The sequence below is a fragment of the Balaenoptera ricei genome, chromosome 3 (assembly GCF_028023285.1).
Source record: "Balaenoptera ricei isolate mBalRic1 chromosome 3, mBalRic1.hap2, whole genome shotgun sequence".
In the NCBI taxonomy this organism is placed as follows: domain Eukaryota; kingdom Metazoa; phylum Chordata; class Mammalia; order Artiodactyla; family Balaenopteridae; genus Balaenoptera; species Balaenoptera ricei.
This window is the reverse complement of record NC_082641.1, coordinates 120,140,206-120,166,360: the sequence shown is the minus strand read 5'-3', so window position 1 is coordinate 120,166,360 and position 26,155 is coordinate 120,140,206. Positions and strand designations below refer to the sequence as shown.

Sequence of the window (26,155 nt, the reverse complement as noted above, 5' to 3'; positions counted from 1 at the left end):
TGTCAATTATATCTCAATTTTTAAATTTTTTAATTAAAAAAGTAAATGAATGCTAGGAAAGTATGCATTTTCTAAAAAATATTAAAAAAGAGAGGGGCTTCCCTGGTGGCACAGTGGTTGAGAGTCTGCCTGCTAATGCAGGGAACATGGGTTCGAGCCCTGGTCTGGGAGGATCCCACATGCCGCGGACCAGCTGGGCCCGTGAGCCACAACTACTGAGCCTGCGCGTCTGGAGCCTGTGCTCCGCAACAGGAGAGGCCGCGATAGCGAGAGGCCCGCGCACCGCGATGAGGAGTGGCCCCCACTTGCCGCAACTAGGGAAAGCCCTCGCGCAGAAACGAAGACCCAACACAGCCATAAATTAATTAATTAATTTTAAAAAAAAAAGACATCACATGATACCACACGCCATGCCCATCACAGTGTCCCTATGTAAATACAAGGTTTGCCATGCTCTCTCCATCTGTTTAAAAAAAAAAGATAGAGACTCATTGGTAATCAGTGTTACCCCCAAAGAGCAACTCTACTGCTTCAAAAAGCCAAGAGATAATCAGACACCCTCATTTGTCTCACTAGCCTACAATGGCTCTTTAATGAAGAGAGAAACACAAAACTTCAGAGCACAATACAGAATCTTAGCTATTCTTTGCTACTCAGGACTCAGAGTCTGAAAAACAACGGGGACAATATTCTCACTTAATCTAGCACCTGCTGCATGTTTCTTCTTTCTAGCGTCTAGATCTCCAAACAATTTGCATCTTCACTGCCAGCGTGTCTACTGAAGCACCGAAGGGTCATGTTCAAGAGAAGGCCCTGCAGTCCGTGGTCAGCTTCAAAACTTGGTTGCACAACTTCCTAGCTGTGTGACCTTAGACAAGTTACCCAAACTGTAACGTGCACACAAATAAGAGTATTCATCCCACCGGACAGTGGTATAAAGACTCACGAGACAATGTGTGCACTTAGCGTAGGGCCGGGCCCTTGGTGAGTGTTCAATAAACAAGAGCTGCTGGCAAGGTTTCACGTTTTCTGTTTGCTTGTTTGTTTGTTGAGGAAACTGACAGTGCCCCCAAGGTCTTACAGCGTATATGTGGTAGAGCTTGGACTAAACATCAGGTCTGCCTGATAACAGAGGCCTGGCTCCTTGCATTGCACTATGCTCCCCAGATCTGGGTCTCCTCAGGCTGCATATTATGGGCTCCAAGTTATCTCCTCCGAGTCCACTTCTTAAATGAACTCAATACTGATGTGTTCCCTATCTACATAAAAGGGCTGGAGCCATATATAAATGCATTCTTGGAAGGCATCTTGTGGAAGGACTGCTATAAAGAGAATGTTATGTCAATGCCCACTAGAATTACTAATGTCCGGAATACAGACCACTCTGAAATGTGGCATTATCCGTGGAGATGAGTGGCTATCAACCCAGGACCAGAGAAGATTTCTGAAACATTTAAGACAGACATGCTTTTTCTGGAACACATCTGTCAGACTGGGCATTTAGATTATGGCAATTAATGACAGCTTGCACTATATAAGAATGTAGATATAATTTTTACTTTTTTTTTTTCTGTATTGTGAGTTTAGGGTCCCTATTGAGCCTCATAAATGCCCTCTAGCAGATATTATTAAAACTATTTAGATCTCATTCTTTTTTTTCCTTAAGTAATGCACTACCTAAATGTTCTTTCTTCATGCCTTAGCAAAAAATCTTATAAGTGTGATCTCACTTAAGTACATCAGACTTTTTATCTGTCTCTCCACCTAGGGTTCAAGTTCCAAAATATAGAATTTTGCTTTGTATATATAGTTATGACTACAGATTTATACAACCCTATTTCTGTTAAAAGATAAATGTCCGTTGAATTTAAGATTTGATTATTGACAGACAAATAGCAGTTAAAATTTATTGTTGTGGTTTTTGCTGGCATTCTTATAAAACTACTTATTTCTGTTAAAATTCTCCATGGTTGCCTTGGAGATGTGATGCAGGTCAGAATTACTAACCTCCGAGAATACAATGAAAAAGGCATGTCATCCCCAAAAAGTCTCATGAAAACTATGGTCTCATAGTTTTTTTGTAAAAAAAAAAGTGTCTCCCGGCAGACTACCAACCCCAGAGTAAGGCTTTTTTCAGTATCACACACCCTGCCCCAACTTGACTGAAAAGCTCACTGACAGAAGGGGTTGGATCCTTGGTCTTGTTTTGGTAGTCTCCTCTGCATCCTTCAAAGTACCATGAACGAGAATGAATCCATCCCCTACCCCTCGTGAGACACGTGGGTTTTCCCTAGGACATGGTTCAGTCTTTGGGACTCCACCTCTACTTAAACCCCACTGAAGGAGAGCAGCTTATGGGTTCAAAATTTCCCACCTGAAATTCCAATCAAGAAAACTGTGCCTCAAGATGCTCACCACCATCTAAGAGAAAACTACTAAAATTACACTTCTGATATCCAGAATAGGCAAATCCATAGAGACAGAAAATACATTAGTGGTCGACTAGGGCTGGACGGCAGGAGGATGGGGAGGGAGGAGTTGGGAGCAAATGGTGGGGAATGACTGCTTATGGGAACGGGATTTCTTTTGGGGGCGATGAAAATGTTCTAAGACTGACTGTGGTGATAGCTGTATAGCTCTGCGAATGTACTAAAAACCGTTGAACTGGATACTTTAAATGAGTGAACAGTATACTAAGGCAAATTATATCTCAATAAAGATATTCTAAAATGTGCATTCCTGCCCCACTCCTCCCACCTAAGACTATCAAAATAAGAGAACTCACTCTATCTCAGAAAGAAGTCAAACTTAAAGGGGTATATATCCCCAGCAGCAAGTCCATAAACCAACTCTGAAGGTGGAAAGAAACATAGTTCCTGAAAACCCACATCACCTCTCAAAACCAAGAGCCTAATTCACTTTCAGTTCTGGGAAACCACATTTGGTTTGCTATCGAGTCCATGAGACAGCCAGACATGAAGTCCAGTGCATTCTGCAAGCTTTTCCTGCAAGGCAAAGGGAGGCAGCCAGCTCAGCCACTGGATGGGTGGAGGGGTAGAGGGGTTAATCTAGCAAGAAGATGGAAAATTTAAGCTACCAGAATGTTATTAGGAACAACAGATGTTGAGAGACTTTTTTTTTTTCTCTTTAACTTGTGGGGCTTTTTTTTGTCATAACCATGACTTTATACAAATAGGATTACCAGGCTTCTTCCCACCAGTGGTTAATACATACACAACCGTGTAAGTTACCAACAACTGGCATGAAGAAGGCATGGGCCTTACTCCTTGCATCCAAATCAAAAAATGTTCTTTTGGATGGACAATTCTGCTCTTAGTGACTCTTGCTCCAAGTCTTGACAACCCTGAATGCTGGAAGATAATAACAGCTACCATTAATTGAGCAATGCTATGCACCAGGCTTCAAGCTAAGTGCTTTCTTTACATACACTGTTTCATTTTGTGCTCACAGCAACCCTAGGAGGTCAGAGTGGCTACTCCCATTTTACACAGGAGGAGCTCAGGCTTAGTGACTCACCCAGAGTCAATCAGTAAGTGATGGTGTCAAGAATGGAACACAGAAAATCCTATAACTCTTAATTCTACAAGTATGAACTTCATCACTGGCCTCTATCATCTTTACAGAAAGAAAAAAGTACTAAAACACACAGAATCCTCTTGACTGAGACACAGATTAATCAAGGAAAGAGTGCCCACAGGAAAGGCCTGGACAAATCAGCACAGAAAAAAGTGACTCGGAGTCACCACATTAAACAAGAACTTTCTCCAAATGCAGGATTTTTTGAAATGTAGGTCCCAAATTATTTTATTGCTTATCTTCCATGTGTCCAGCCCAGAGGTTTGAACTCCAGGGAAAGACTTCAAGGAGTTCATTTGTTTATCAGGTTATCAAGGGGAATCAAGAGACAACAGACCTACACAACAGTTTTGCTTCAGAGTTAAGTGCACAGGCTCTGGAATCAGACAGCTTAGTTGCTGTGATGCCTTGGGCAGGTTACTAATCTCTCTGAGCGTCAGTTTCCTCATTCATAAAGTGGAAGTAGCAAGAATAATGATCTAGCTGAACTTCAGCAATCCCAGTTTTATTGTCTCAGATTAACACACAACGGAAACCTTAACCCAAAGATCTGTGAAAATTAATTACAAAATAAAACCATAAAATTTTAGAGCTGGAAAAGCCTATAAATCATCTAAACCAGTGTTACTTACACAATTATGTATTTATTTATTTTTTTTTCATTTTATTTATTTATTTATTTATTTATTTATTTATGGCTGTGTTGGGTCTTCGTTTCTGTGCGAGGGCTTTCTCTAGTTGCGGCAAGTGGGGACCACTCTTCATCGCGGTGCGCGGGCCTCTCACTATCGTGGCCTCTCCCGTTGCGGAGCACAGGCTCCAGACGCGCAGGCTCAGCAATTGTGGCTCACGGGCTTAGTCGCTCCGCGGCATGTGGGATCTTCCCAGACCAGGGCTCGAACCCGTGTCCTCTGCATTGGCAGGCAGATTCTCAACCACTGCGCCACCAGGGAAGCCCCTGTATTTATTTTTACGTATGTATTTTTTAAAACACTGGCTTTACATTTACAGTAGTGATAAAGATGATCCAAAGAAAATGAATACACAAATACTAATATAGTGGTATACGATGCAAGAAGCACCTAATGATGACACAATGCCCGAAGTCTGGTAAATAGTAATCACCTCCACACTTTTTAAGAGGTCACATGACTTGTTCAAGCAGTAGTAAGAATAGAAGAGTACAGTTAGTAGTAGAGCTGGATATTAAGAGATTAGAACACCTAGTTCTCCCCCAAGTTACAGAGCTGGTCCATTCCACTAGACAATTTGAATAACTCTTTAATTTTATCACTGCACTGTTTCCTCCTACCCAAAGAATTCTTACATGCCCTCCCTACTCCTCCAAAAAATAGTAGCAGGCAAATAAACTGCCAGTCACACAAATGCATCCTCCTCAAACTCAAGGCTGAGATACAAAATGCAAGTCCAAATTCCAACAGGCTTGGTCCAGGGGGTCCATTCTGGGCAAGAGGGATGGGGCAGAATTAAGAGCTCAGCATCAGCAGGAACTCCATCTCTGGCTCAGACCATGTGGAGGCTCAGAAACCGCCCTGCCGTTAGAGCAGTGCGGCTCTGGGCTAGTGATTTCTCCAAGTCTGTTTTCTCATTTGTAAAATGAGTAACAGTACATGAGATAATTTGTGGGTGAAGCAGTGCCTGGCATGGAGTAAGTCTTTACATCCACAGGGGCAGCAGAACTGTCACTACTACTTCAGTGCCTGGGGCAATATCTAACACACAGCAAGCACTCCAAATGTTTGCTGAATAAAGCAGAGGCCCAATTAAAGCCAGCCTGAGAGTCACTCAGGGTGACTCATGGGCCCAACCTATAAGTGGGCCCCTAAGTTACTCCAAACCAGGGTCACATATTCCAGAACCAACGATGGTCCTGGTCATTGACAAAAGAAGAGTCTGTTCATATGCTTCAGGTCACAGCCTCCAGCAGAGACCCTGCCTCTGAGGAGCCTTATCACATCAAAGATCCATGTTTATTTCACCCCAAAACACTGGCACTTGCTGCCCTGGGGCTCCATTGTCTCCCTCTTCATTTTTAGAAGCAACAGGCTCACAAAATGACACCTCAGGCACTTGACTTTACATCTCCTTTATAGAGGCTTGGGGACAATTCTCACAGCTAGGGCCCCACTCTGCCAATGCAAGCTTTATTAGCTGAAAGATACCACCTATTAAGAAATCCATCACAGAGGAAGGAAAAGTCAAAGACAATTCCACTGTCTGCCTTTTTTCCTGATTCTCAAAACTAAAAGATGGACCAAACTATTTTTAAATGGGTAGACTGAAAAGGCACCCATAAAAAGATCTCAACAATCCAAGGTGCTCTTCCCTAGAGCACTCCTGTTTGGCCAGGAGACATTCCCTTGCTCTGCAGAAGACAAGGCAAATCATACACAGAATGCAAAACTCATTTCTCCCCTGCCAAAGGGAAATTTGCAAAAATTGTTTTACAAAAGGTTTGAGGATCTATGAGTTTAAACTTCTCCTTTCTGAGTGAGGACCGAGGACATTCCTTCTCAGACTTCTGAGTTTTCAAGGATATTGGGAGAGGTAAAAAGGGAAGCGAGGGAGCGGGAGAGGGAGAGGATATGTTCGTTCTATTTTTAAACCCTCGCCCACAGTTTAGAGTAAAGGAACACTCTGATTCTGTACTCCCACCCCTACCACCTTCTGCTAAACACAAGAATCAGAACCTGCACACGTACATGGCCCTGATTCTAGATCTGGGGGGTACAGGATGCCAATACTCCAGAAAATCGCGAGCTGACCGACCATCCCACCCAGCCCTTCTCTGGGCAGCGGCTGTGCCTTTCGGAGAGCCCGGCGGCCCTGAGCAGGCTGGCACTGCGCCCAGGGAGCGAAGCAGGCACAACCCGCCTTTTTCCGAGGGGAGGCAGCGCCCCCTTGGCGGGGCCCGCTCCATTCCCAAGGCTGGGCACCCAGGGGTGAGCAACTCTTCCCCAAGGGAGCGGGAGTCGTGGACGCGAAGGGGTTTCCCAACAGGCTGCGGCGCACCAGGCACTCCAGTCCCACTCCCAGGACACCTGTGTGCCGCGCACACCCGCCCGCGGCGCCCCGGAGCGCCACTCGCGCTCGCTCTCCTCCCAGCTACCCCGGAACGCAAACGGCCGGACGACGGATCTTTTCCCTCACCGTCTTCTTGCTAGTTCGCCCATTTTACGTATCCTTCCCGCCCCACTACAAGCATCTACACCCGTCCCTCAGCGCCTGGGGGCAGAAAACCAGCCGGACACGCGACCCCCAGGGCTGAGCGCCTCCCGACGGCCCCTCCCGCCCCGGAACTCCGTCCCCGCCAGGCTCGGGGGCACTCACTCTTGAGCGCGCTGACGAGTGACTTCCCGTCCTTGATGAGCTCCTTGATGAATTTGTTGGTCTTGTCCAGCTCCGCTTCGTGTGACTTGAGCGTCTCTCGGAAGTGCGGGCTGTCGAGGCAGCAGTCGCTGAATTCGAGCGCGGGCAGCCCCATGGTGTCTGCGGCGCCCAGCCGGGGGGCGCGCCTCCCCCGGGGCCCCGGCGGCCCGCAGCCCCGAGCACGCACGCGGCGGGACCCCGGCCGGCACCCGCGACGGCCGCCGGCTCCACAGGTGTGGCGCCGGCTAGCCCTGCGCGCGGTGTCCGCGGGCGCGCACGACTTCCGAACCGAGCCGGGACCCGAACGAAGGGCGGCTGCTCCAGCGGCGTGCAACCGAGCGACCGGGGAGCAGGAAGCGCAGCGGCGGACCCGCAGCGGCGCCGGGAAGGGAACGAGCAGTCGAGCGAGTGCAGCCGCCTCCTCCCCGCCTCCTTCGCCTGTTCGCTCTCCAGCAGCCTCGAGCGCCCTCTCACAGCAGCCTGGGCCGCTCCGCCGGCGTTCAGGCCGCACTAACCTGCTAGCAATGACCTAATCCCAGCCGAGCCAATCAGAGCCCCGCCTCAGCCCGACCCCCCGGGCCTCTCGGGTACGCCCGGCCCTTCCGTGGCCATGACCCAATCAGCGGGGTCCGGAGGCGGGGTCTGGGCCAGAGGGCGGGGCCCACGCCACTGCCTAGGTCCGCAGCACAAGCTCCGCCCGCACCCGCCCGCGCGGTTTTGCACACCCGGAGCTCCGAGCGTGAGCGCTGCGGCATGCCCCGTACCTTGCCGGCTCGCATCCGAGATGGTGCGTCTGAAGGTCTGGGGAGCGGAAGAGCCTAGATGTGCTGAACATGAAAAATCTGGGAATTTAGGGCTGCAGTCCCCCTCACACTTCGGGCAATCGAGCTTGCACTCAAAATTCAGCCCCCTGCCCCAGAGGAACCCCGAGCGCATCAAGCGACCACATCGTCCCTAGGAACAAGCTCCTTCTTCCAGTCGAGCAGAAAAGATTTGCATCTTAAAATTACCAGCTTTTCTTGCTTGCAGTCTTCCCGCCCCCTACAGTCCTGCCCCCTCACGGCCACTCCTGCTCAAAACCCGCCCACGGCTGCTCTCAGCCGAAGGATCTAACATCCTTACGAGAATATCAGCCGCCTGTTGTTTCACTGCTGGGCACCTAACACAATTTTACATAATTGCGTCCACTGCCTGTCGTCCTTTGCTGCACCGTGAGCTTCAAGAACACGAGCCACCGCAGTTTTCTTGTGCGCTGCGGCATCCCTAACACCTAGAACAGTGGCCGGCATCTAATAACAGATATTGAGCGCTTACCGTGTGCTACGTGTGCTATGGCGATTGATAAATATTTGTGGAATAAATGAATGGATCCTTTCCCGTGTCCCTCTCCACCTCCTACCCCACCCCCACCCCCAGTGCGTTGCCCTGTAGCCCTTTGATTCCACCACAGGAATCAATCCAGGCAGCTCACGCACTGCACTTGCCAGGCTGGATCCCACAGTGTCTAGTGCTGAACTGTGAACTCCTAGAGGATAGGGACTGTCTTGGAATAAACTATTTGTATGTCTAGGAACTAGCAGCCCTCCAGTTAGGTGGTGTGTGTGTGTGTGTGTGTGTGTGTGTGTGTGTGTGTGTGTGTGTGTGTGTGTGTGTGTTTTGTTGCTGTTGTTTTTCACATAGGTCTATGTTTAGGCACTAGGCTAGATGCTAGAGATGCAAAGATGAATAACACAGAATGAACCTGACTGCTACAGGTTAGTGGGAGAGACAAGCGACAAGCAATAGCAATGCTGCATGGTAAGTTAGGATAGAAGGCCTGGGTGCTCGGGAACGTGGAGAAGGGATTGCTAGCTCAGGGGGCCAGAGAAGGCATCGATGTCAAGGTACTGATTTATTAAATGCATAAATGAATGAATGTGATCTATTTGCCAGTTGTAGCTACAAATTCAGACTTGACAGCAGGCCCAAACAGCTATCAGATGGATAATTAAAACCCTGAAAATAGTTGTTCCTCACCTGCCAAGAATGAGAAAGACGTGGAATGGAAATCCCATGAAACTAAATCTGTTTAATGCAATATCTTGAGCACTTAAAAGTAGGTGTTCTGGCTCTTAAGTGATACATAACAAATCACACCAAAACTTAATGGATTAAAACAACTATGATCACTTTATTTTCTCTCATAATCTCTTTGGGTCAGGAATTTGGGAGAGAGCCTGGCTGGGTGATTCTGGCTTGGGGTCTCGCATATGTTTGCAGCCATATGGTAACAGGAGCATCTCCCTCTCTTCGGTGGGCTCAGGACTTCACTGTGTGGTCTCTCAGTGTGGTCTAGCTGAGTTTCCTCACTGCATGGCGGCCTCAGCACCCCAGTGTGAACGTCCCAGCTCACAAGAGGAAAAGCTGAATCACCTTTTGTGACCTAGCCTTGGAAGCCAAACACTTCTTCCACCTTCACTGGCTACAAGCAAGTCACAAGCCAAGATTTAAGGAGAGAGTAATTAGACTGTACCTCCAGATGGGGAAGTAAAAAGAAAGGGAGATATTAATGCAGCCATCTCTGAAAAAAACCAATCTGCCACTGCGGGCCTAGCACAAGGCAAAGTATTCAATAAATGTTAAATGAATGAAACAAAATGAGGTCCACAATTATTTATTTTTATTCTATTGAGGAATATTGGGCAAATGTGCATAAACATATACGTATCAGTAAGAATAATAAGAAATATTACCCATCATTTGTTAAGCTCTTAGTTTGTGCCAGACACTATGCGAAAATTACGTACATGCATTTAGTCCCTACAAGGTAAGACTGGTACTAGGATAATCCCCATTTTTCAGATGAGAAATTGAGGCCCAGAGTTGTAACTTGAACCAGGTTACCTAGCTAAGAAGAGTGTGTGGCACATACACATACACAAACATATACCTTAATATGCCTGTTTACAAGTGTGTAACTTCTTATGAATTTAATCCAGAATTTCCACAAAGACCTCCCACACTTTCTGCAATATTATCAGAAGAGAATCAGAATGTAGAAGCACTGAGTACAGAAACTGGCCCCTGGAAGGTGCAGCTGTCTCTCTCTCCCTAGAAAATAAGCTCCATGAGATAGAGATTCTGTGTTCACTATACACCCCCAGCACCTAGGACAGCAAAGGGCACTTCAAAAATGCACAATGCCAAAGGGAGGGGCACCTGTTTAATAAGGAAGAAACAATGACTCATGTAACAACATAGGTTGTGGCCATGAATGCAAATAGAACAGAACAGTTAAGGCCCAGAAATCACTGTCATATGAAATAGAGAAATTATTTAGGCAAAATGATTTGGCCTACTTTCTTTGGATGAATATCTGAATTCCTTCAAATTAACCAGTTAGTTCAAATACTTCTAGTTTTGATATCAACGCATTTTAAATCCATATTATTTCTGCCTTCAATTGTCCAATTAACTTTTTTTTTTTTTTTTTTTTGTCTGCATTGGGTCTGCCTTGCTGTGCACGGGCTTTCTCTAGTTGTGGCGAGCAGGGGCTACTCTTCGTTGCGATGCATGGGCTTCTCATTGCGGTCACTTCTCTTGTTGCGGAGCACAGGCTCTAGGCGTGCGGGCTTCAGTAGTTGTGGCTCACAGGCTCTAGAGCACAGGCTCAGTAGTTGTGGCGCACGGGCTTAGTTGCTCCGCGGCATGTGGGATCTTCCCGGACCAGGGCTCGAACCCGTGTCCCCTGCCCTGCATTGGCAAGTGGATTCTTAACCACTGCACCACCAGGGAAGTCCCTCCAATTAACTTTATATCTACCATACAATTACCTCCCATTTGTAGAAAACAGGAAAGCACTCTCACATATGTTATCTCCAAGCCCACACAATCGGAGGTGGGCAAGGGTCACTGGCTCATGATTCCTGAACACAAGCTAGAGAACGGAGCTGGTCTATGATGAAAGTTCATCAGTCCTCACGTAACTGAGGACCAGGGATAGTGTAGCTTCAGGGCAGCTTCTGGCAGTTTAGATGATGACATCAGTATAAGGTCTCTCTCTCCATCACTCCAGCTGACCGTCCTCCGTGATGCCTTCATTTTCAGTGGCTCTTTCTGCTTCTCCAAACTTACATCAAGTACTATTAAGCAGTAAGAGAGTTTTCTTTTCAAGAAGTCTAGCAGAAATTACAAGACTGAAACCAGAGGTGAAACAGCCCCACTCCTAACCCATAAAGCGTTGGGAGGAGTTGTTCCCGCAAAGGACAAGCCAAGTGCTGTTAACAGGAGAAGAGAGAATTAGTTGCTGCTGAATAGGCAGAAGCAATAATATGCAGTACACCTGACCGGTCCCCCAACCCCCCTCAAAATGAGTGCTCCTTCTGCTACATTCTCCTGGTTTTGTAGTTCTAGTTAGCGTTTATTCATTCTTTTGTATAGTTGATACCATATGTCTCTCTACACATGACTTCACCTTTGTGTTCTTAATGGATAAGACATGAATTTTCCTATTTTAAAATACTGATTTGGGGGTAATGGAAAATCTATATCTCGATTGTGGTATATAGGCATCAACATTGTTCAAAATTCATGGCTACATTTTATTGTATATAAACTGCACCTCAATAAAGTTGGTTTTAAAAAATGATGATGGTGGTGATGTTAACGATGATATTTACTAAGCTTTTGCTGTGTAGTAGGATTCATGCTAAGCACTTTACTGTATTTCCTCCCTTAACCTTTAGTAGAATCCTGGGAAATAGGTACCGATACCCTTCATATTGGGTGGGCCATAAAGTGCCTTTGGTTTTTTAAGTAAAAATAAAAGACACATTTTTCATTTTCACCAAGAACTTTATTGAACAACGTATTCACTGTTTTGTTCCACTACCTTCTGCTATTTTTCAGGCAACTTCATAATTCCATCTTCCCCAAATTTTTTATCGTTTTGAGCAAAGAACTGTTCCAGGTGCCTTTTACAGTCTTCCAGGGAATTGAAATTTTTTCCATTAAGAGAATTTTGTAAAGATCGAAATAACTGGAAATCCAAAGGTGGTATGTCCAGTGAATACAACGGATGAATCAGAACTTCCCAGCCAATCTGTAACAGTTTTTGCCTGGTCATCAAAGAAACATGCAGTCTTGCGTTATCCTGATGGAAGATTATGCGTTTTTCTGTTGACTAATTCTGGACGCTTTTCACCGAGCGCTGCTTTCATTTGGTCTAATTGGGAGCAGTACTTGTTGGAATTAATGTTTGGTTTTCCAGAAAGAGCTCATAATAGAGGACTCCCTTCTAATCCCACCATATACACAACATCACCTTCTTTGGATGAAGACCGGCCTTTGGTGTGGTTGGTGGTGGTTCATTTCGCTTGCCCCACGATCTCTTCCATTCCACACTGTTGTACAGTATCCACTTTTCATCGCCCGTCACAATTTATTTTAAATACGGAACGTTTTCATTATGTTTCAGTAGAGAATCGCATGTGGAAGTATGGTCAAGAAGGTTTTTTTCACCTAACTTATGTAGAACCCAAACATCAAAGCGATTCACATAACCAAGCTGGTGCAGATGATTTTCAAAGCTTGATTTGGATATTTTGAGTATGTTGGCTATCTCCTGCATGGTACAACGTTGATTGTTCTCAATTATTGTTTCGATTTGATCGCTATCAACTTCAACTGGTCAACCCGACCATGCAGCCTCATCCAGCAAGAAATCTCCAGCACGAGACTTTGCAAACCACTTTTGCCACGTTCGATCAGTCACAGCACCTTCTCCATACACTGCACAAATCTTTTTGTGCGTTTCATTTGCATTTTTACCTTTCTTGAAATAATAAAGCATAATATGCCGAAATGCTGGTTTTTTCTTCCATCTTCAATATTAAAATGGCTACACAAAAATTCACCAACTTTGTTAAGTCTGTTTTTAAATGCACGCTGATATGACAGCTGTCACATACAATCTAACAAAATTGTTTCAAATGAAGTTAAAGACAACTAAGTGCTACCAGAGCCATCTTATGGAAAAAACCGAAAGAAATTTTTGGCCCACCCAATAGATTAAGGCAGCTAAGGCTTCGAGATGCAAGGTGCCTAAGGTCACATAGTTAGTGGTGGAACTAGGCTTATTACTCAAATCTATCTGCCTTCAATAACTATCTCCATACAAGGTGTCTATCAGAAAGACATTTTACACATGTTAAAAAATTGATAATAATAGCCAAATACCTAAAAATGGAATAAAATCACACATGAATGAGAGAGGAGGAGAATTGTATGTGTTTTTCCAGGACCTTTTGCTAGTATGTCCCCAATACATCAATCATTATACTAGCCTCTAATTTGTTTTGGCTTTAAATCCCAGGCCCTACAATTCATGTAGTAGCAACTGACTGAAGCAGACATGAAATTCTCATTATCCTCCAAAGAAAAAAAGAGTAATCTATCCTTATAAAACCACTGGCTTGCAGTTCTTTAAGGGAGGTAACAGCACTTAATTAACATTCTTTGGCTCAAGAAATCAATGAAACTCATATTACTTCTACTACACAAATCTGTTTTATATGTTAGCAATATTTTTATTTCCATTTTTTAATAATTTATTTATTCTATGCCTGCTGCTTTTCTACCCAATGTCCATTCTCCCATCTTCTTTACTCATTTACTGAGGAAGTACTTATATAACATTTACTATGTTCCACATACTCTTCTAAACACTTTATAAAACTTCATCGCATAATAACACTCTTATTAGCTTATCTCCATTTTATAGGGGAGGAAAATGAAAATGAATCACCTATAGTCACATAACCACTGAGCAACAGAGCTGAGATTCTAACTGGAAGTGTAGCTCCAGACTTAGGCTATGTTACTAGCAGAACCTCAAGTGCCCAGCTAAAGATTTCAATTCCTCCGGCTTTCACACAGCTGCTCGTGGCCATGGGCCACTTTACTGGCCATTGAGATATGATTGGAAATCTACTGGGTAGGGTTTTGAAAAAGGTGTTTTTTTTTTCATAAGGAGACAACTAACACACACCTTCTGCCCACCTTCCTTCCCTCTTCTTTTTGCCTAGAATGTGGGTACAATGCATGGAGGAACAGCAGCCATCTGGCAATCATGAGAAGGAATGCCACATGCTAAGGACTGATGGAGGAAGAGAGTGGGAGCCAGATGCCTTGGTGACTTCCGTGAGCCACAACGCTTATCCCCAAAGTGCCTACCTCTCAACTACTCATCACATGAAGGGGAAAAAACATAACCTCTTTAAGCTCCATTAATGGGGTTTGCTGCTACTCAAAGCCAAACACACCCCTAACTGATAAAATGCACTAATCACAAAACCTACTGTTTTACCTCCTCCTGAAATTTGGTCATCGGCATTAATATGTGGTTCTTAGGTAGTTTCCAAAATGGAAAATTATTACTTTTAAGGATGTTTTCTTTTTTTTTCTTTTCCATTATGCTTTATTACAGGATATTGAATATAGTTCCCTTTGTTATACATTAGGACCTTATTGTTTATCTATTTTATATGAGTAGTTTGTATCTGCTAATCCCAAACTCCCCATTTATTGCCCCCCACCCCCTTTCCCCTTTGGTAACTGTAAGTTTGTTTTCTATGTCTGTGAGTCTGTTTCTGTTTCATAAATAAGTTCATTTGTGTCATACTTTAGATTCCACATATAAGTGATATCATATAGTATTTGTCTTTCTCTTTCTGACTTAACTTCACTTAGTATGATAAACTCTAGGTCCCTCCATGTTGCTGCAAATGGCATTATTTCATTCTTTTTTATGGCTGAGTAGTATTTCATTATGTATATATGCAACATCTTCTTTATCCATTCACCTGTCAATACACATTTAGGTTGCTTCCATGTCTTGGCTATTGTTAATGGTGCTGCTATGAACACTGGGGTCCATGCATCTTTTCGAATTGGGAGTTTCCCCTGGATATACGTCCTGGAGTAGGATTGCTGGATCATCTGGCAACTCTATTTTTAGTTTTTTAAGGAACCTCCATACTGTTTTTCATAGTGGCTGCACCAATTTATAAATATTTTCACCAACAGTGTAGGAGGGTTCTCTTTTCTCCATACCCTATCCAGCATTTTTTATTTGTAGACTTTTAAATGATGGCCATTCTGACCACTGTGAGGTGGTACCTCATTGTAGTTTTGTTTGCATTTCTCTAATAATTAGCAATGTTGAGCATCTTTTCATGTGCCTGTTGGCCATCTGTATGTCTTCCTTGGAGAAATGTCTATTTAGGTCTCCTGCCCATTTTTTGATTGAGTTGTTGTTGTTGTTGTCGTTGTTGAGTTGTGTGAGCTGTTTGTATATTTTGGGAATTAAGCCCTTGTCGGTTGCATTGTTTGCGAATATTTTCTCCCAGTCCATAGGTGTCTTTTCATTTTGTTTATGGTTTCCTTTGCTGTGCAAAAGGAAAAGCTTGTAAGTTTGATTAGATTTCACTTGTTTATTTTTGCTTTTATTTCTATTGCCTTGAGAGACTGACTTAAGAGAACATTGGTACAATTTACGTGAGGGAATGTTTTGCCTATGTTCTCTTCTAGGAGTTTTATGGTGTCATATATTTAAGTATTTAAGCCATTTTGAGTTTATTTTTGTGTATGGTATGAGGATGTGTTCTAACTTCACTGATTTACATGCAGCTGTCCAGCTTTCCCAACACCACTTGCTGAAGAGACTGTGTTTTTCCCATTGTATATCCTTGCCTCCTTTGTGGAAGATTAATTGAAAGTAGGTGTGTGGGTTTATTTCTGGGCTCTCTATTCTGTTCCATTGATCCATGTCTGTTTTTGTGCCAATATCAAACTGTTTTGATTACTGTAGCTTTGTAGTATTGTCCAAAGTCTGGGAGTGTGATGCTCCAGCTTTATTCTTTTTCCTCAGGATTGCTTTGGCCATTCTGGGTCTTTTATGGTTCCATATAAATTTTAAGATTCTTTGTTCTAGTTCTGTGAAAAAATGTCATGGGTAATTTGATAGGGATCACATTAAATCTGTAAATTGCTTTGGGTAATATGATTATGACCATTTTAACAATGTTAGTTCTTCTAATCCAAGAGCATGGGATATCTTTCCATTTCTTTGAATCATCTTCAGTATCCTTTATCAGTGTTTTATAGTTCTCAGACTATAAGTCTTTCACCTCCTTGGTCAAGTTTATAAGAAAGTTTTCTTAAACATTTAGAGTAAAGACAATATCTGATTTACAGGGCAGGAATGTGTATTAAATGAGGAAAGATATTTAAGAAAAACAATAAACCATTAATAAACATAAACTTATTCAAAAGCTGAGATGAAACCAGAAAATTGTCAGAAGACAATTTCAGTACAGCCTCAGGGTCACTTGGATCAATAAAAGTAACTGGCCTATTTCTTACCATTGTTGCTGCTGAAATGACCAAATTAATCAGCTTACTTACGCAAAATAACCTAAACTAAAGTAGGCCCGTACACCTTGCTCTCTTTCTTGCCTCTGGATCTTCTCATACATGTGCATACTTTAAATGCACATTAGCATATTAGAGGTCCTGAGAAGTCCTGCAGTAAATAATCCTGTGAGATTTTGCTTAACCCAGTATTTCTCATATTTCTTGGAACACAGAATCCTGTTTTTCCTCCAGTGTTACATTCCACATAGTGCTCTAGGAAACACATTCAGGAAATGAACAATATCACAGACAACAGGAATAGGGACATAAGGAGAAAGGGTTAATTGTTAATCTTTTGGTTGCCATTTCAGTGGTTACAAAATAGAAATTTTGTCATGGGGAATTAAACTTTCTAAAGCAACTAGAAAACTACCATATCCAACTTTAAATACTTATTAATGGATGAACTTTTCTTCCATGGGAATTCATATTCTGTTAGATGGCTCTGGTTTTGAGGTGATGCTGTGGTTTTTAGTAGGTGCCTGGGTCTATTGAAGGTGGCACTGTTGGGGGCAGAGGAGGGCAATATTTCAAAAGAAATTATTCCATCACTTTCTTCTAGGGAGAAGCCAGTATGAAAAATCAATACGAAAATGGGTTACCTTCATCTGAACACTAGGCAAAGAGGATATAATATCTGCTGTATCTACAACAGTGGGTAATGGCAGATTTTTTTTTTTAATTTATTTTATTATTTATTTATTTGGCTGTGTCGGGTCTTAGTTGCAGCACACGGGATCTTCATTGCGGCATGTGGGATCTTTCGTTGCGTTGCACGGGCTCTTCATTGCAGCGTGCAGGCTTCTCTAGTTGCTTTGCACGGGCTCTCTAGTTGTGGTGCGCAGGTTCCAGAGCGCGCGGGCTCAGTAGTTGCAATCTGCGGGCTTAGTTGCCCTGCGGTATGTGGGACCTTAGTTCCCCAACCAGGGATTGAACCCGCATCCCCTGCACTGGAAGGCAGATTCTTAACCACTGGACCACCAGGGAAGTCCCAGATTTCTTTTATTTTCTTCCCTACTTCCCTTTGTATTTCTTTTCCAGAATTCCCCATCGTTATATTTTTATTACCCAAAACTCATCTATAAAAAAATTTTATTACAAAACTCATGGCTGTAATACTCTCAAACTAAAATACTAACATTTTCCAATTTAAAAACTAGACATATTTTAAAGGTTGCGTTGTCTAAAAAGTAACAGTGTGAACTACCCCTATGCTTCCCAAAGCTGGTCTGATGACCTGGGCCTGCCCAGAAAGATGTTTTCTCTGATCTGTCATGAAAAGAAAAAAAAAAAAACAAAAAAACCAGTGACTGTGTAATGAGTTTTTTATGAAGCTACATGTATTCCACTTAAATGAGTGCTTTTTGAGATATGTCCTTCCTACATATTTGGTATTGGTATCCTCATTTTTTGGTATTAACATACTCCTTTTTTTTTTTTAAGATGATGAGTGAAGATAGTAGCTGTAGTCTTTTTAAATATCCTTTGACAAATTAAAACTTGGAAGTCCTCTGTCCCTCCAACTTTGTTTATTGTTTGTTTTATCTTTTATTTGATGGTTAAGAAAAAGTGACTTGGTCCAAGGGAACCTGTGTGTCTTGTTGGCTGCTGTGTTCCCTGTGACCTGCAGAGAGGCTAGCAATAGTAGACTATCAACACAGTCTGACAGATGTTAAAAGTTTGAGGCACATTAAAATCTTCAAGAGTTTATTTGAGCAAACATCAATTAGAATTGGGCAGCATGAAACTGGGAGTGGTTAAGAGCACTCCACCCACAGGAGCGAGGAGCGATGACTCAGAAGCAAAGCAAAGAAACTATTTGATTGGCTATAGCTTAAGTGGTTGCCTTATTTGGGAAAGCCTCGTTGGCTGTTTGTGATTGGTTGTTCTTAAGTTTCATTTTCTCAGATTCCAGTGCACTGACTGGCTTGGCTTAGGTTTTGGTTACACAGGCCACCAAGGCATTAAAGCCACCTCAGTTTGATGGCCTCCTTGGCCTCCTTGTTTAATTTCTTTAACACAGACTAACCAGAGGTTGGCAGACTTTTCGATAAAGGGCCCCACAGGGTCTGCTGCACCTACCTGACTCTGCCGTCGTGACAGGAAACCAGCCATAGACTACATCAATGAAGGAGTTTGGTGGTGGTGTCCCAAAGATCTTTACTTATGGACAGTGAAATTAGAATTTCACATAATTTCCATGTGTCACAAAATATTCTTCTTTTTATTATTCTTCCCATTTAAAGATGTAATACCTATTCTTAGTTTGTAGACCATACAGAAACAAGCAGTGAGCTAGATTTGGCCCACAGACCATAGGATACTGACCTCTGGGCTAACCAAATGAAAGAATGAGTGACCAAACACAGAGTAAGGCTAGAAATTCCAGAGGTGTAGGTCCCAATCCTTCCTTGGCACTGAGTAACCATGACCAAATTAAAGCACTGGAATAACCTGTTTTCCCAGCTCTAAGTTAGCGAAAGCAATTCAAATCTATTTTTTAGAGCTATTGTTACTGATAAGTATTATAAATGACAGTGGGGAAACATTCTGCAACTAAGAAGGATCAAATAATATATCCGTGAATACAAAAGAGAAAATATTGACAGTAGATAGATCTACTAAATTGATTTAAAAGATTTAATTTCCTACTGTTTTCAATTTTAAAAAATGATAAAAGCAGGAGTCCCACTGAACGCCAATGAATTATCTTTGAACTGAACTATTTATGGAATCACAGAACCGTGGAGCTTCAGAATAAAAAGAGGGACTTCCCTGGTGGTAGAGTGGGTAAGACTTTGTGCTCCCAATGCAAGGGGCCTGGGTTCGATCCCTGTTTCAGGAACTAGACCCCACACGCATGCTGCAACTAAGAGTTCGCATGCTGCAACTAAGAAGCCCGCATGCTGCAACTAAGAGTCTGCATGCCACAACTAAGAAGCCTGCATGCTGCAACTAAGAGTCCACGTGAAGTCCACATGCCACAATTTAAAAAAGAAAGAAAAAAAAAAATAAAAGATCCTGCATGCCACAACGAAGATCCCGCATGCCGCAACTAAGACCTGGCACAGCCATAAATAAATAAATAAATAAATAAATAATTTTTAAAAGAAGAAGAACAAAAAGAGATTATGGGAAACATCCAGTGCAATCTCATTGTTTTAAAGGCAAGGAAACTGAATACTAGGGACGATACTTCCCCAAGGTCACTTATTTAGAGAATGAAAATAGTCTAATAAGAAAAGATACCTTCTGAAGCCTGAATCAGAAATAAGGTCTTATAATGAAAGGAACATAGGGTTTCCATTCCTAGGTTTAAACACTGTCTTTGACACATGGTTTTGAATCTCAGTTACTTAACTGAGTCTCAATGTCTTCATCTTCAAAACAGGAATGATAATTAATATCTCATAGAATTATAGTTAAGAACAAGTAAAATAATATACACAGTACATTGTCAGGCACACAATAAATGCTCAATAAATTATAACTTGAATTTCTATTATATGAACGTTTAAAATCTCACAATTTACCACACCTGCTAAAAAAAAATATTAAATTTGTGGGTTTTAAGCTGAGCTAAGAAATAAGACCTAAACATTTGATGCTCTACCAAAAATATTTTTATCTTTATTAGTTGAAATACTTCCTTGAATTTCTGTTTATAGCATTCCTGGAAGACAACGTAAGGCTGTTTTCAAACTTGAAATCACCAACATACTTTCGCTTTAGGAAGGGATTTGCTTGACACCACTTAAAACAAGTTTGTCAGTGAAATACCCCAAAGATTATTCAACTACAGAGAAATCGTAGCACCTCTAAACTTGTATTTTTGTTTCTTACCTGACAAAATTTTGTGAAGATAAGGAATGTAGTACTTAAAACCTAGTTAAGAATGTCCTCAAATCATCTTTTTCAAAGGAATGCCGAAAGCAAAATCTTGAACGTTAGACAGACGTGGGTTTTAACCAGAGCCCTGCCACTTGCTAGCCATGTGACCCTGGAGTTAATCCATCTAAGCCTCGAGATTTTTAAGTGTAAGATGGGGATAATAACAGTGCCTACCTCACAGGAATTTTGTGAAGATTAAATGATAGGATGCATATAAAAAGCTTACTTAGACCAGTGTCTGCACTGCAGTAAGTGTTCCCAAAAAAATGTTAGCTAAATTAAATGGTAACTAACCACTTTGTTGGAAGATGAACTCTGATAAGTCCCCTTTTAATAATCTTTTGTTTCCTCTGGCAGATGTTAGGTGAAATTGTAAAAGATTGATTTTTCAGCATAATCCCATAAATTGTCGAGGGCGGGTGCTCACGTAAAGATGGAACTGGAGGTAGGTTTCCGCCCTTGTTCTATAAGAGGCCCAGGTTCATTTCAGGACCTAAAAGAAAAAGATTTGCTGGTTACTTTGGAGACATCAGGATCTTAGTCTTCAGAGAAGCTTCCCTGCCCTCCTACTGGAAACTAGTCCCCAGTCTTAGTCTTCATTGTTCTTCTACATCTCAGACCCCTGATTGTTTTCTTCAGTGTAGACATAACAATTTGAAGTTATTTTGTTTATTTGTTGACCCCCTACACACATTGTCTCCCTCTCTCCCACTCCTCCCCACTCTGCTAGAATGTAAGCTCCCTGCTGGCAAAGGTGGTGCTGCGACTATGTGGTTCATGGCTGTAACCTCAGGGCCTAGGACAGTGTCTGTGTATTGTAAATTCCCAGTAACTATCTGGTGAATGAATGAACAAATGAATAAATGAATGATTTTATGAATGGGCAGCCCTGGCAGGTGCTCAGTGCTTCAGGCTTTCCTTAGAAGTGTAGAAACGAAGGTGAACTGATCTTGTAGTGGCCACAAGAGGAAAAGAGAACTAGTAAAATTCACGACCACCCAGACCCAGTAATGAAGTCTGGGACCACATGGACTCAGAATTTCTAGGGGGAGGGAACAAAGGAAATATATGGTAGCTGGGCGACCCCAGGCCAAAAAAATTATACACACACACACGCATGTGTGCATGCATACAGAAATACACTATCCAGTGAGACTTGGGGTAAATTAGAACTTGGTAGGTTGTTTCTTATTTCAGGCACAATAATCTTTCTTTACTTGGCCTCTGGGTCACCACCCACTCACTGCCTCTTGGGTCTCCTTTCTCACTGGTCCCTCTCCTCCTTAGTTTACTTTGCTGATTCCTCCTCATTTTCCCAACTTCTGAACACGGGATCATTCCAGGTTGATCCTCAAACCTCCACTCCATACACACCTCCTAGATGACCCCAACCTTCCTCATGACTGCAAATACCAGCTGCACACTAATAACCTCCAAATATCTATCCTCACTTTGACCTCTCTTCTGAACTCCAGGCAGGTACACACAACTTGAATGCTCAATACTCTCCTTGTATTACATATCTAAATAGACATCTCAAACTTAAAAAGAGACCAGAACTGAACTCTTGATTTTCTCCCCAAACCTGCTCTTCCCAATGGCAAATCCATCCTTGCAGTTGTTCAAGCCAAAACCCTTAGAGCTGTCCTTTTCTTCCCTCTCTACAATCCACATCTAATCACTGCCAAATTCTCTTGACTGAGTCTTCAATATACACCTATAATCTGACTACTTTTCTACCTCCTGGCTACCACGCTGGTCCAAGCCACCATCCTCTTTTGCCTAGATTATTACGGCAGCCTCCAAACTAGTCTCTCTACTTCTGCCCGTACTGCCTGTAGTTAAGTCTCCTCCAAGCAGCCAGATTTAAATTGAACATTACACATTAAATTGCATCAATAATCTCCTCTGAGCAAAACCCTCCAATGGTTTTCCATCTTTCCAAAGTAAAGGAAAAGCATGATCTGACCCAGGATACCTCTTCTCATCTCATTTCCATCTTTTCCCCCAAATCACTCTGCTCCAACTGGTTGACAATCCATATGGATTTCAAATTAATTTAGAAAATATTAGTCTGAAAATTTGGGAAAAGGCTTAAAAGATCTGACTATAAGTAAACAAACTGTTTACGCTGGAGAAATGCCTGATTTTTTAAATTAGTCATTCTCTGATCCCATGGTATCAGATCAGCATAAATATTTTAGGGTCTTCAACATTTGCCTGGAGTTAATCTTTTGGGCCAGAAAATGGAAATTAGATTACCTCCAAGTTTCTGCTGATAACCCTTGACGATCTTGATCTTGGTCTTGAATAACATACCCTTTCGCTTTCAGTATTTTAGGGGGTGCCTTTTTCACACTATAAAAGTACCAAGGCTAAAACACCTGCTCTACTTAAGAGGAAACATAGACTTTCAACAGACATTTATGGAAATCCTACTGTGTTTCAGTTACTGGCTAGGCATTGGGGAATCGAGGATGAACAAGACATGCCCATGTCTTCAAGGAACTCACAAGGGAAACCAGGTGGCAGCAAGAGGACCTGATCTTAATAGTGCAATGACAGAGGGATGCCCAGTGTGCTATGAAAGCCGACCAGAGGACACCCAGCTCAGCCTGAAGAGGATTGACAAGGCCTCCTAGAGGATATGGCACCTCAGCTGAAGCTTAAATTATGTGCAGAAATGGGGGTATAGGGTAGGTCATATTCCAAACAGGAGGTACAGCATGAGCAAAGCCATGAATCTCTGTGCTGTGTGTAGGAAACCACAAACGTTCGAGGCAAACCACTCTTAAGGTGAGACTGGAAAGGAAGTCAGAGAGCAGGACACAGGGAACTTTATTTAGCATTTTAAGGAGTATGATCTTTGTTCATAGGCAACAGAGAGCCACTGAAGCAGGAGAGTGTGACTGCTACACGAACACGCTTAGAGGCAGGCAGACCAGTAGGGAGGCTATGGCAGCGTCCAGGTAGAAGGTGCTGCAGGTCTGAATTAGGGCAGGAGCTGGGGAGATGGGGGAGAAGGAGACAGACTTAAGAAATATTGAGTTAAAATTAGTGGAACTTGATGTGAAGGAGACAAGAAGGAGGAGACAAGGATAACATCGAGGTTTCTATCCTTGAGGGTATTACCAAGTACAAGTAGTAATAGGATCAGGCAGGAAGATGATTTCATTGTTAGGTATGTTGAACTTGAAACATTAAGGGAAAAGCATTCATTCATTTATCCATTCATTCAAGAACTATTTATAAAGTACCTACCTTGTGAATGTCCAAGTGTGAATCTGAAGGGAGAGGGGTCTGGACTTCAGAGAGTTGGGTGTCATTAGCACATGGGATGATCAGGAGTTAACCTTCAAGGATGGTTGGCACAGTACCTGGCACAAAGGACGCTCTCCTTGGGTACCTGTTGAAAAGAATGAATGAAGAGCTACCCTGTGAGAGTTTGTAAGAAGAGAAGAGCTGGGAATCGACAATGAAGCTCTAGAAAACATCAATGGTTCAGGGTTGGGCAAAGGATACAGAAATGGAGTAGTCAGAAATGTGGGGGACTGGAAGGGTGTGGTGTCATGGAAATAAAGTGAGGTACACATAGGACCCAAGTACACACACATTATCAGGTATTAGAAAGGCTTCATGAATGATTTCTAAGTTGAAGGTGAAATAGGTCTCTAGAAAAATCTAGATAAAAATGAGCATTTCTTTTTTTCTAGAGTTTTGGAACCTTGAAATCCAAGGGCTACTGGGCAATAGTTGAATTTCTAGTTACCAAATTTAATTACCAAGTTTGTGCTATTCTGTGCTTTTGCTTTAAATCACTTTGCATAACTGTTTTTTTTTTTTTCCATTTACGATGATTAGTTTCTGTTCTTGGTGTTAACTCCCTAATGCTGATTTAAACCAGAGGATATAACTTTGTCAGTATGAGAACAGCTGAATGTCTAAGACCTGCTGATAGCATTTAGTTAGTATTATTTTCATGTGCTGGTGATAGAGATGGTGGCTTCTGGTCAATTCTATGTGAGTGTGGTGATTACTGGTTGCAGACATCTGATCATCTGGTTTTTGATTGTTTTCATTTTGTTTTGTTTTTTGCCTACCCAGCATCCATACCCATTTTTATGGTAACGGCACCTGAGTTTTTCTTGGGGAACCACTTTCTTCCCCATTTCTAGTCCAGGTCATTTGGGTGGAGCTGACTGCACTGGGCTTCAAGGAGAGGGCATGTGACCCACAGTTGGTCAATAAAACACTGCAACCCCCTGGGTTCAGTGACCGGCTAAAGAATGGGCACATGACCAATCAGGCAATGAGATAGTATTCTTGGACTTGCTAGAGAGACCAGGCCAAAGATATTCTTTACTGAACTTAAAGCTGGATGGGTATACACCAGGAGCTAATGTGAACCACTTCATCACAGGGAGAGCCTGTCTGAGAATGAAGCTAATACAGAGGAAAGAATTGCTGAGAGATGAAGAAAGAGAGAGAGACTAAGTACCAAAGGCATTCTTTGAAATCCCAGATCTGGCCACACCTGAAGCTACACTTCTCAATTACGTGAACTAAAAAATTCCCTTTTTAAACTTTGGCAACATTTTGTTAGCTTTTCTACCACTTGCAACCAAAAAGTCCACATGAGAGACACAATACCACCTCTCTTCTTTCTGCTTCACCCACCAACTGGAAATCAACTGTCTAAAGTCAAAGTCATTTCCTTCGGCCAGCCATCCTATGAATGCAATCCACACTACACTCGGCATTTTCAGGTCAGCCTCCCGTCACCTCCTGCATCAGCCTCCCTCTCCATTTCTCTACTTTGTGTCCCAGAGCTCTATTCATCACCTGAACTCACTGAACTTACAAAGCCCTAAGTTCTAAGATCCACCGCTGTGGCCCTCACTGCTTCCCACGGACTCTTCCTGTTTATTGTATTCACCTACAGCAGGCTCTTTCTACCCTGCCAATTGTTTGTTTTAATAAGTAGAGGCAGGACTGGATGGAAGCCACTTCTGTGCCCAGGCTTGGAAAGCCCACTGCCAAATGGTTGGGTTCTGGCCACCACCCAACACCACTCGGTACACTCCGTTTGAGCTCAAGTCTTCTTGTCCCAAATGTCGTACCTGCTGCTTTTTTCCCCCTCTTTCCTGATGACAAGTTTAGCCTGATGTGATTCCCAACTCTGTCATCTCTACTGTTGCTGTGACACCCAGGACCTTTGCCATTTTCCCTCAGGAATCTTGGGAATTTCTGGGAAATCATACCTTAGTGGTCTAGAAGAATCTAGCTTCCAAACACTATTTCGCAACTACCAAGATAACACTCTCTCTCCTCAAATAAGGTTGTATCCCCTTTTCCTGCCTCCAAACAGGCAAGGTACCTGTTTGGAGACACCTGCCAAGAATTGAAAATAACTTTCTTCAGAATTATATAAGAGGATAAGAATTTTTCCTTTGGCTTTTTCCTGAAACACAGGGAAATAACAAAGGGACCAATGCTTCTCTGAGTGCAGATGACAAGGTGATCTCCTTCTTCTGCTTTAATTATCTTTCTCTCATTCAATAAGTATAAATTCAGTAGCCTTCCATGTTCTTGTCAAGCCCCAGAGCACTGCGTTGTAACCATTCAACTCAAATTCAACAAATATTTAATTGAGCATCTATTACATGCCAGGCACTGTGCTAGGTAAGGGGTGTACAGAAGAGAATAGGACAGGCAAGAGACCTGCTTCTACGTCCTACTCCAGTGAAGGTTAAAAAGAGGTAGCACATAAGTGTAACAAATAAATGAACAAAATGTCAGACAATGAGACGTGCTATCAAGAAAA

The 26,155-nt window shown here is 42.7% G+C and overlaps 1 protein-coding gene and 1 long non-coding RNA gene across 7 annotated transcripts in view; both read right to left on the bottom strand.

Annotated features, from left to right (window-relative positions):
- The window catches only part of ARHGAP26 (Rho GTPase activating protein 26), a 472,664-nt gene extending 465,239 nt beyond the window's left edge, over nt 1–7,425 (bottom strand). For 5 of the 6 annotated variants that reach the window (XM_059917368.1, XM_059917369.1, XM_059917371.1 and 2 more), the window contains exon 1: nt 6,949–7,425. In XM_059917368.1, coding sequence (XP_059773351.1) covers nt 6,949–7,102 — 154 coding nt within the window. In that variant the 5' untranslated portion in view covers nt 7,103–7,425. The remainder of the gene's footprint in view (nt 1–6,948) is intronic. The other variant, XM_059917374.1, reaches the window with a different exon arrangement.
- Nucleotides 7,426–20,547: 13,122 nt separating this feature from the next.
- Nucleotides 20,548–26,155, bottom strand: part of LOC132362601 (uncharacterized) — a 354,028-nt gene continuing 348,420 nt past the window's right edge. The window contains exons 11-12 of the long non-coding RNA XR_009502404.1: nt 23,593–23,737; nt 20,548–20,824 (exon numbers count right to left, since the gene is read on the bottom strand). This is a non-coding gene — a long non-coding RNA (uncharacterized LOC132362601). The remainder of the gene's footprint in view (nt 20,825–23,592; nt 23,738–26,155) is intronic.